Raw genomic sequence first — 12,700 nt, 5'->3', positions numbered from 1 at the left:
GCGCATCAATTCATTTGATAAATTGATTGAATGTATCTTGCTTAACGTCTCGCTCGAGAAATTTTCATTCGTATGGAGACGTCACCAAGCCTTTGCTAGACGTTTACGGTAATTGAGCAGTGAGGGTTCTTTAGCGTGCGACACCCTCTGTGACAGAGGACATCCGTTTTTAAGGTCATCTCCGAGGATCCGGGACATACACACTGATGCCGAGCGTTTGGTGACTTAGGTCTGTCGCAGCCGAGATTCGAAGCCCGGCCTTCCGCTCGCGGGTGGACACTCTAACCTCTAGGCCACCGCGGCGGTCATTTGATTGATTGAAGATAACAAGAACTCAATTATAGCGCGCATCAATTTAACGGAATCATTAATGTCATCACCAATTTAATTACTGCGTGCAATAATTCAAAGATATATGTTTTTTTTAGATCCCCAAACATCAGCACTATATTACATGTTACATTACCCCCACCATTCCTACCCGAACATATTGTAGAAGGCAGATCAACCCGTCACCCCCCCCCCCCCCTTTTTAGATAAACGATGCTAACGTGTCACTGAGGCCCGTGTAACCGATGTTTGTTGCAACAAACTACATTTAAATAAAAACTATATGTTGGAAACTTGTCATTGAACATCGAGAAGAAATTTACAATATCGCACCTGCATACTAATGTGTCAATCTAATTAAAATTAGATTCTATAATCCCCTCGTCTGCTATCGCTAGTAGCGCGCGTCAGGATGATGTGTGTGTGAAATAGAAGTCAGCTCTGCATATCTTGCCCCCAAATGTTTACGGGTATATGCAGATTTTCACTTATGATGCTTTGAAGTTAATTATACATGTAAAATGTTGATAACACACATACATGAAGGCAGTGAATGTGAAGTAAACGAGTTTTTAGAGTCCCGTGTCACGATAAGCGCTGGCACAATAAAGAATCCTCAACGCTACACCAGATTTTCTCAAAACTCCAGGCCTGAAATGACCCCCCCCCCCCTCTTTTTCCAATTGATGTTGTTCTAATTTGTACTTTTCAATATACACGGGGTGTAAATGAGGAATATGCATTGTATCAGATATATACTTGTGTTTGTGTAATACAATTTGAATTTATTTTAGGAAACAAAAGAACATGTAGATATATAGGTCCTATCATCTGACGTCAAATGTTGGCATAGCTACCCGACATGAACTAGGTCAAACAAACTTTAAACTGTTTAAAAACAGGTAACACGTACACCGCACAGGTATTTAATCACAGGACTAGACTGAAGGTCGAAAGAACAGGGAGGCCATGTTGGATTTACAGGTGAGGAAAATAATATGTAATAATATATACAAAATGCTGATAGAAAATACAGGTATTTAGCATTGCGGTCGGAACACTAGTACTAAACTACCCGGAACGTAAATTATGCGACATCCGGTATATATCATTCTAACTGAAATATTGAAATGAATGTCCGTAGTTTTTATACCCAGCTTTTCAATTGTTTGACCTGACAAAATCTTTAATCAAGATTCATCTTTTTATTGACAGTGATTTTCTCGTGCGACATCAGAAATGCATCCCCGGCGCAGTGCCCAGGACGTCCTACTGTGTGACCTCTGTAAAACTGCCCCCCTACAGAGTCACTGTAAACTTTGTCATATAAATCTCTGTGTTATCTGTGTCGGTAAACATCTCTCCGATTCCTCTAAAGATCACAATGTCGTGCCCTTTATAAAACACATCAAGTCTACCCCTAACTACCCAAAATGTCCGAAACACGCCGAAAAACATTGTGAACTGTTCTGTGAGAAATGTAACATTCCTGTCTGTTCTACCTGCATCTCCTCAGATAAACACAGAGGTCACAAAATATCAGATGTTCTGGAAAAACTCGGATCTAAAACAGAAAATTTACAAAAAGATTTAGAGGAACTCGAGACCAGAATTTACCCGCGATATGAAGAAATGGCGTCCGATGTCCAAACTGAGAAAGCCGAGTTAGAAACGAAATACGGGAAAATGACAACAGCCGCCGATCAACAAGGAGAAATATTACACCGGGAGATTACCGCCATTGTCAACAAGAGGAAATCCGACATTGCGGAGATGAAAAACGAACACCTGGCCGCTCTCAATAAAAATACAGATGAAATAACAAACCGAATTACAGAACTCAGACAGATCATTCAGGACCTGAAGAAAATACTGGACTCCAATGACGTCTTCTTAACCTCATCTTACAAATCTAGGAATTCCGAATTTAGAACATTACCGCCTAAAGTCCGAGTCACATTACCGAGTTTCTCTCCTCAGAAAATAAACAAAGATCAGCTCAATGAAATGTTCGGTTCTCTGTCGCCATTATCCATCAACACAGAACATGGTGACACAATGAAGTCAGCAGAAGCTGTATCGTCTCCTCCAGTCAAACCATTACTTGATGAACCGCGCCTCACCGCCACCATAGACACTGGGTATAGACCACGCAGTGTTAGCTGTCTGAGTGAAGATCAAGTCTGGACATGCGGGGAGAACGAAACCATGAAGCTCCTCAACCTCCGGGGTAAACTACTGACATCAATAAAAACCAAGTCAGGGAACAGACCACGCGACATAGCAGTGACACGGGACGGAGATCTTGTTTATACTGACTATGATAAAGGAACTATAAACTTAGTTAGGAATAAACAGATACAGACCGTGATCACACTACAGGGGTGGAGTCCTCGCAATGTCTGCTGTACCGCCTCTAACCATCTCCTGGTTACCATGGACAGTGATGATGGAGAACCATCCAAAGTCGTGCGTTACTCCGGCTCCACAGAGAAACAAAGCATTCAGTTTGATGATCAGGGTCGTCCTCTCTACTCATCTGATGATTATAATGACATTAAATACCTCAGTGAGAACAGGAACCTGGATATCTGTGTGGCTGACAATGGAGCTAGAGCAGTAGTGGTGGTCAATCAGTCAGGAAAACTCCGATTTAGATACACTGGTCATCCCTCTAATACCGAGCAATCATTTGATCCAGTCGACATCACTACAGACAGCCAGAGTCACATCCTGACAGCAGACTTTGACAATCACCGTATCCACATCCTAGATCAGGACGGACAGTTCCTCCGCTACATTCACTGTGGTTTACGCCGTCCATTCGGTTTATGTGTGGACATCAGAGACAACCTCTTTGTGGCTGATGGAGATAAGAAAGTGAAGAAAATTCAGTATCTATAAAAACAGTGTTAATTACAGATCTCACCACGGTGTTAATTACAGCTCTACACAGTGTTAATTACATTTCTAAACACAGTGAAATTTACAGCCTTGTGTTAATTACAGTGTCATGTTAATTACAGTTCTGTGTTAATTACAGTTCCATGTTAATTACAGTCCTGAGTTTGAGATGTGTAATTAACATGTTCTTGTGTTTGTGTGTGTAAGGATAGAACACTAGTCTCTCACTGCTGTTTAGTAATTATACCTTACAATATCTGTATTATAATTAATGAGACACTGTTAATCTTAGTATACTAATTACATGTACTTATCTATTGACACAGTAGTTGTGTTCTGGTGTTTGTGTGTGTAAGGATAGAACATTAGTCTCTCACTGCTGTTTAGTAATTATACCTTACAATATCTGTATTATTATAATTAATGAGACACTGTTAATCTTAGTATACTAATTACATGTACTTATCTATTGACACAGTAGTTGTGTTCTGGTGTTTGTGTGTGTAAGGATAGAACACTAGTCTCTCACTGCTGTTTAGTAATTATACCTTACAATATCTGTATTGTTATAATTAATGAGACACTGTTAATCTTAGTATACTAATTACAAATGTACTTATTTGACTGTTTACTAGTTATCTATATATATACAATCTTTTAATCACTGAATACAATTTAATGAAGGAAAATCAATCATTGTGATGTACTAATGGATTGAATTGAATTATATATCCTTGAATTATAGTACATCTACTGAGTACTTACATGTAATTAACTGAATTGAATTATATAGCCCTGAATTATAGTACATCCACTAGTGAGTACTTACATGTACCATTACTTGTTTTTGTGTGATGAACAGCTAATAGGGCATTATTTTGTGAATTATTGTATTCATTATCTGTATTATATAACTGTGTATATATAAACATTATTTAGAGTACAATCTTACATTATTACTGAGTACTTACTTAGATTTAAAATACTGTAGCAGAGAGTGACCCCAAATGTCCTCCATCACAGATCTTCAGAGGTCAAGGTCACAGTCTTCTGTTGACCATCAACAAGGTCACAACACTCCACAATCCTACAAAATCAACACAGACAAAGTGTATTCATATCAAACTCAGTTGTGTGTATTTCAGAACCTGATTATCCTAAAAAAATTATTTTATATAGTGTAGTATATTTACATATAGAGTTGAAGTTCTGTATTTCGAACAGCAATGTATTGCTTATAGGAGTTATGCGATTGATCACTGTTCATTATTGAATAAGATGGACATGTTGAAGTGAGTGAACTATATTTTTTTTGTGTATTTCAATCTCAATATCTCAAATCTTTGGATATCTAAAAGTTTTTCTCAGTCCAATCAAGTTTAAGATAACCAGGTTTGACTGTAAATGTAATAGGAAGGACAGAAATTATGGCTACACCAGAGAATCAAACCCAGAACCCCTGTATTACTAGTTAGGTGCTCTAACCACTGAGCCATCCAGACCGACATCCACAGTACATATAGCTTATACTACATCCAGACCGACATCCACAGTACATATAGTCTATACTACATCCAGACCGACATCCACAGTACATATAGTCTATACTACATCCAGACCGACATCCACAGTACATATAGTCTATACTACATCCAGACCGACATCCACAGTACATATAGCCTATACTAAACAGTATTTCCTAGTAATTCTGCACTTATATCTATAGGAAGAACGTTTCAATTTTGATTTTAAAAACTTTAATTTTATTTCTGATTAACAAATTCGTTTGAAGAATTACATGTAGTAATTAAATTTGGTGGCGAGATGAATTCCAGATTGTTCAGTTGGTAGAGCACCTGATTAGAGATTCGGGGACCATGGGTTCAAATTCCATTCTGATCCATTGTATTTCCTGTAATGTAGAAAATTTGTGGGACACACAGTAAGACTAACCAGTCATTTATCAAAACAAAATAAATGACTCACACTGCCACCCCCTCAATGCTGGTGTTTGGTTAAATGGTCAGGACATTCTTCGGCTGTAGGCTGAAGTCCAGCTGACTGACCTTGTGTTTCCCTGGATCTGGGAGAACTTGGAAAGTTCTGTCCAACCAATCACTTCATGTCAAATTCTTCAGTCAATTTCTACAAGAATACCAGTAAATAGATATCATAGAAACAAGAGCCCCATGGACCACATCGCTCACCTGAGTCACCTTGGCACATATCTAAAGATTTGTCCTACATATTCGCATGTAAAACTTTGATCCCTATTGTGGCCCCAACCTACTCCCGGGGACCATGATTTTTACAAACTTGAATTTGCATTATGTCAGGAAGCTTTTATGTAATTTGTTACGTATAGCGGTCACCCAGCCAAGTGCTGATCACGCTCGCCGTTGCTTAACTTGGGTCATCAAGAGAGACACACTACCACATCACTAAAAAAGCTATCTCTCTAGCGAGGCAGTATAAGTTCCCTCTTATATTGTCTGCTCCACTTCCCCCTACTCGGGTAAGCTTCATCCTGAAACTTAGCGCGAGTTCTGAGTGTTTGGCACCTGCTCAATAACGCCAACCGCCGTTCCCGACGACAACTACTCCATGTCAGTACCAAGAGCTCCAAAGAGCCTCTACCTGAAGCAGGCCTGCCACCAAACACCAGTCACTACACTGTCACCAATTTGTAACTTTTCTGGCCTAGTGATTTTTCAGAATATTTTAATGATTTTCCCTATATATTTGTATGTAAAATTTTGACCCCCTACTTTGGCCCCATCATTTTTACAAACTTGAATCTGCATTATGTCAGGAAACTTTCGTGCAAATGTAAACTTCTTTGGCTCAATGGTTCTTAAGGAGAAAATTTTTAAACTGTGTTTTTCTATTTATTTGTTATGTAAAACTTTGATCCTCTATTGTGGCCCCAATCTAGCCCCAGAGGTCATGAGTTTAACAAACTTGAATCTGCACTATGTCAGGAAGCTTTGATGTTAATTTCGGCTTTTCTGGCCCAGTGGTTCTTGAGAACAAGATTTTTAAAGATTTTCCCTACATATTTGTGTGTAAAACTTTGATCCTCTATTGTCACCCCATCCTACCCCCGGGGGACATGATTTTATGAAACTTGAATCTGCACTATGTCAGGAACCTTTCATATAAATATCAGCTTTTCTGGCTTAGTGAATCTTGAGAAGTAGATTTTTAAAGATTTTTCCTATATATTATTTGTATGTAAAATTTTATCCCCTAATGTGGCCTCATTCTACCCCTGAGGGGCATGATTTGAACAAACTTGAATCTGCACTATGTCAGAAAGCTTTCATATAAATTTCAGCTATTTTGGCCCAGTGGTTCTTGAGAAGATTTTTAAATGACCCCACCCTATTTTTGCATTTTTGTGATTATCTCCCCTTTGAAAGGGACATGGCCCTTCATTTGAACAAACTTGAAAGCTCTTCACCCAAGGATGCCTTTGGTCAAGTTTAGTTGAAATTGGCCCAGTGGTTCTGGAGAAGAAGTCGAAAATGTAAAAAGTTTACAGACAGGTGGACAGACGATGGACAACAGGCGATCAGAAAAGCTCACTTGAGTTTTCAGCTCAGGTGAGCTAAAAATGAAATATAATTCAGTGTAGATTTACTTAAAGTTCACATTAATTGATGGGTATGTTTTGTGATTACAATACTGTTTGTAATACATGTATACTTCCAGTGCTCATAGCTTGAAGGAAGCGAAGGACTTTCTACGTTGATTTTGGAAAATCAAAAATGATTGTCACAGCGTCTGATTTTTGTACTCAAGAATACACTGAAAAATGGTCATCTGTGAAATGTTTTGCACGTAACTTTGAAGTGTTCGTGGGACTTGTTCAAATTCATCGCGTTGGAGATTTCGTACCCAAATTTTTTTTATCTAAATTTGAGACCCTTGGGAAAGGTACATGGCCGGCCCTTTTTACGACCTAATATTACATTACACTATATTTCTGAGTCCAAGGGTCAAAAACTACTGAAGCAGAACCAAATAATAACTTGATGCTTGTGATGTATCGATACACTAAATTTTAGTTGTACGTGTGCATCAGTAGTGAAGAGAATGAATGGAAACTGAGTTATGACAGTGACAGAAAATGTGAATGATAGAAAAGGGTAACGCCACAGGGGCTAAGCCTGTTTTGGACCCGAACTCTGTGATACCATAAATATAGAAAGGGGTCCAACTCTGACACAGATAAAAAACTAACCACTCCCTTCAAATGCCTAAAAAAATCTTAAACTAGGTAACCTATGCGTAGTTTGTCATTTTCCTTGCATAGATTAATGTTTTAACTACTTGCATGCCAAATTTCAAGTCACAGGTTCTTAAAAATAACAAAAATATACGTCATCGTTCTCTCGATTTCACTTGTTTATTTTTACTTAAGGACATTTACCGGTCCAGGTCATGGAGTCGTTTCTCACCTATGACAGCAGCAAAATTCAGACTAGTGTGGAAGATTTCGGACCTGTCATTTAAAATTTCACATCAATTATACGCTACATGTACTTACTTCCTCATATTTTAATAATGTTCTTCGTGTAGACGTTACATGACTTATTTTTCCTCAGCAGCATCAACTGTTGACAAGAGCTGCCATTTTAAATGAACGCACTAAATACCCGATAGACTTAAAATCTCAAATACATTAAAACTGATCAAAACATTATTCTTGTGATATTGCACTTAGAGAAGGAAATTGAACATTATTTTTTGGCTCTTTTAATTTTTGGTTTTTGTTTATTCTATTTCATTTAGATTATTATTACCCATTTTCCCCTTCTTTAAAATTTTAGACATTTCGGCTATTTAGTATTTTCATTAAAATGGCAGATCTTGTCAACAGTTGATGCTGTTGAGGAAAAATAAGTCGTGTAACGTCTACACGAAGAACATTATTAAAGTATGAGAAAGTAAGAAGCGTATAATTGATGTGAAATTGTAATTGACAGGTCCGAAATCTTCCATACTAGTCTGAATTTCGCTGCTGTCATAGGCGAGAAACGACTCCGTGACCTGGACCGGTAAATGTCCTAGTAAAAATAATCAAGTGAAATCGAGAGAACGATGACGTATATCTTTGTTATTTTAAGAACCTGTGACTTGAAATTTGGCATGCAAGTAGTTAAAACATTCGTCTATGCAAGGAAAATGACAAATTACACATAGCATACCTAGTTTAAGAATTTTTAAGCATTTGAAGCGAGTGGTTAGTTTTTTTTATATGGGTCAGAGTTAGACCCCTTTCTATATTTATGGTATCACAGAATTCGGGCCCAAAACGGCCTTAGTCCCTGTGGGTAATGCTATATGCCGTAGCAATTAAACGAAATATTTTACAGGATTTCATAAACAAACCTGACATTTTGAACAGCATCAGAGCTATCCAAGTCTTAGAATATATCAGAATCTCGGGAAAATTATCCTCGTCAATCAGCCAGCTGGACATCTCCAGTAACCCTCAGTCTGCAAAATGTATTTTCACATTAAGGTTTCAGTCACTCTGGCCCATATTTAAAGATTTTTTTTATATATTTGCATGTAAAACTTTGATCCCCCTATTGTGGCCCCACCCTACTCCCAGGGGCCATAATTTTAACAAACTTATCGAATCTGCTCTGTATCAGGATGCTTTCTTAAAAGTTTCAACTTTTCTGGCTCGGTGGTTCTTCAGAAGAAAATTTTTAAATGACCCAACTCTATTTTTGCATTTTCGTGTTTACTTCCCTTTGAAGGGTGCATGACAATTGATTGATTGTATCTTGCTTAACGTCTCGCTCGAGAATTTTTCACTCATATGGAGACGTCACCAAGACCGGTGAAGGGCTTCAAATTTAGGCCCATGCTCGACGCTTACGGCCATTGAGCAGTGGGGGTTCTTTAGCATGCCACACCTGCTGTGACACAGGACATTCGTTTTTAAGGTCGTCTCCGAGGACCCGTGACAATCACACCTGATGCCAAGCGTTTGGCGATGGAACTGTCACTACCTGTTTTAACGACTTAGGTCTGTGCATAACAAACTTGAATACCTGTTACCTATAGATGATGTATACGAAGTTTGACTGAATTGACCCTGTGGTTCTGGACAAGAAGATGAAAATGTGAGAACTTTAAAGACAGACGGACAGACAACCGGTGATCAGAATAGCTCACTTGAGCTTTCAGCTGAAGTGAGCTATAAATATGACCTCCTCATACCAGTATTATTATGCCTTTAAAGCATAAATTTCTCACAAATAGCCAAACATTAGTTCTAAATGTATGAAAATGAGACCAAACCTCAATTAGAAATATTTGTAACCCATCTCATTTGTACAGATTAATTAGTCGTCCACTTTATCTACAGAAAAATACGATCTCCATCCCTCTCATGTCCCAAGGTAAAGTTCAATATTCATAAACGTGTCTAATCTAAAAATTTTATAATCATTTCAATGGGAACAATTCACCCTAAATTCCCTGAAACTTGTTACAAGTATTCATTATATGTTTCTTGTATTCATTATATGTTTCTTTTCAAATAACGAGATGACAAAAGACCTCATCAGTCACCTGAGCATTAATTAAATGTATCGCTCTCCCCTAAGGACTATGAAATCGATACTAATTTTGCTGTTGAATGTTCTGCATATATACATGTATAAGCTAAATTTCTAATATTCAGCAGAAGTATAAAACAAAGATGCGTTCTTAAAACACAAATGTCCCCAAATGTGCCCATATTGTGGTAGAGAACTTCCTGCTGTACATGACTATGCATTTAGTTTTTCTTGTAGAGAAGTTTATTTTTGAAAATAAATTGAACAGATAGTGCCCAGCCCCTAAAGCTCCAGGGGTGCATGAGACCTACAATTTACAACCCCCCCCCCCCCCCCCTTGTGTCAGAGATGCTTGAATTTGAAAAGAATTGGAGTGGTAGTAATCAGGAAGTTAAAATGTTCAATGGTTAACGCGTGACACAAGACACGGACCCATAGCAAGGTCAAATTAGCAGCTTCTGTGAGATGATGAAAATGATATTCTGTAGAAGTGTAATAAAAACTAGTGGCTTTTTTCTTGCTTCTGATGTATGTGAGAAAACGTTGACCTCCCTTACACGAGAAGTTTAGGTACAAGACAGGTTCCCCAATATTATCTGTTTAAAACAATATTAGATTGAGCCACCCTGAAAACTTGCTACAGTATATCTTATACATGTGAAAACAAAAGGACAGGATATACAATGATATTGTATGAACTGTTGTTGAGAAAATCAAAACAGCAAACATTCCTACTAATACCCATCCTGTTCTGTATCGCAATGTAACAGTGAAGAAAAGTTTTATAGTTTGGTCTAAAGAGGCAGGAAATGTTCCTGTGCCCAGGGTTTCACCATCTCTTGAGGCCCAGGGTGTCACCATCTCTTGAGGCCCAGGGTGTCACCATCTCTTGAGGCCCAGGGTGTCACCATCTCTTGAGGCCCAGGGTGTCACCATCTCTTGAGGCCCAGGGTGTCACCATCTCTTGAGGCCCAGGGTGTCACCATCTCTTGAGGCACAGGGTGTCACCATCTCTTGAGGCCCAGGAAGCTGAAAAACCAATGTTACAATGAGTGCTGAAATAACCAGAGAGGAAACAGGTAAAATCTTAAGAATTCTTTTTTCAAGAGAGTTTTCACAACTGAACCAGCTTACCTGTTTTAAGAAAAAACAACAAAAATGGGTTGCTAGAGAGTTGGATACATGAAATCTACTGTTCAATATACACAATATAATACATGAAATCTACTGTTCAATATACACAATATAATACATGAAATCTACTGTTCAATATTACACAATATAATACATGAAATCTATTGTTCAATATACACAATATAATACATGAAATCTACTGTTCAATATACACAATATAATACATGAAATCTACTGTTCAATATTACACAATATAATACATGAAATCTACTGTTCAATATACACAATATAATACATGAAATCTACTGTTCAATATACACAATATAATACATGAAATCTACTGTTCAATATACACAATATAATACATGAAATCTACTGTTCAATATTACACAATACAATTATGTAAACTGAGGTAATGACAAATAACCAAAACCGAAACATTCAAACAACATTATTAGAAATTCTATAAGTGCTGTATAAACATTCACCTAGTCTAAGGGAGGTAACTGTAATATACGTGTTCATGCTATCTGCAGTCAGAATAAGATTACCAAAAGAGTATATAATACACGCCCACCACAAGCTAATGTACAGTGTATGTCTTATAACACACCCATCACAAGCTAATGTACAATGTATGTCTTATAACACACCCATCACAAGCTAATGTACAGTGTATGTCTTATAACACGCCCATCACAAGCTAATGTACAGAGTATGTCTTATAACACACCCATCACAAGCTAATGTACGGTGTATGTCTTATAACACGCCCATCACAAGCTAATGTACAGTGTATGTCTTATAACACACCCATCACAAGCTAATGTACAGTGTATGTCTTATAACACACCCATCACAAGCTAATGTACAGTGTATGTCTTATAACACACCCATCACAAGCTAATGTACAGAGTATGTCTTATAACACACCCATCACAAGCTAATGTACAGTGTATGTCTTATAACACACCCATCACAAGCTAATGTACAGTGTATGTCTTATAACACACCCATCACAAGCTAATGTACAGAGTATGTCTTATAACACACCCATCACAAGCTAATGTACAGTGTATGTCTTATAGCACGCCCATCACAAGCTAATGTACAGTGTATGTCTTATAACACACCCATCACAAGCTAATGTACAATGTATGTCTTATAACACACCCATCACAAGCTAATGTACAGTGTATGTCTTATAACACACCCATCACAAGCTAATGTACAGTGTACGTCTTATAACAGACCCATCACAAGCTAATGTACAGTGTATGTCTTATAACACACCCATCACAAGCTAATGTACAGTGTATGTCTTATAACACACCCATCACAAGCTAATGTACAATGTATGTCTTATAACACACCCATCACAAGCTAATGTACAGTGTATGTCTTATAACACACCCATCACAAGCTAATGTACAGTGTACGTCTTATAACAGACCCATCACAAGCTAATGTACAGTGTATGTCTTATAACACACCCATCACAAGCTAATGTACAGTGTATGTCTTATAACACACCCATCACAAGCTAATGTACAATGTATGTCTTATAACACGCCCATCACAAGCTAATGTACAGTGTATGTCTTATAACACACCCATCACAAGCTAATGTACAGTGTATGTCTTATAACAAACCCATCACAAGCTAATGTACAGTGTATGTCTTATAACACACCCATCACAAGCTATTTATTTTATAACACAACCACCACAACCTAATGTACAGTGTATGT

At 37.7% G+C, this 12,700-nt stretch overlaps 1 protein-coding gene across 1 annotated transcript; it reads left to right on the top strand.

The window, feature by feature from the left end:
• The first annotated feature begins 1,569 nt into the window (after positions 1 to 1,569).
• LOC125682088 (tripartite motif-containing protein 3-like) lies at positions 1,570 to 4,174 on the top strand. The gene has a single exon (XM_056159357.1). It carries the CDS (start codon positions 1,570 to 1,572, stop codon positions 3,232 to 3,234), a length of 1,665 nt encoding a protein of 554 aa, XP_056015332.1. The 3' UTR covers positions 3,235 to 4,174.
• Positions 4,175 to 12,700: the final 8,526 nt, after the last annotated feature.

Source organism: Ostrea edulis, chromosome 3, assembly GCF_947568905.1.
Source record: "Ostrea edulis chromosome 3, xbOstEdul1.1, whole genome shotgun sequence".
NCBI lineage: Eukaryota > Metazoa > Mollusca > Bivalvia > Ostreida > Ostreidae > Ostrea > Ostrea edulis.
The sequence above is the reverse complement of the archived record's forward strand: the minus strand, read 5'-3'. Positions and strand labels throughout refer to the sequence as shown.

What these genes read in the sequence shown, in the direction of transcription:
- LOC125682088 (XM_056159357.1), top strand. Translation starts at nt 1,570, where the DNA reads ATGCATCCCCGGCGCAGTGCCCAGGACGTCCTACTGTGTGACCTCTGT.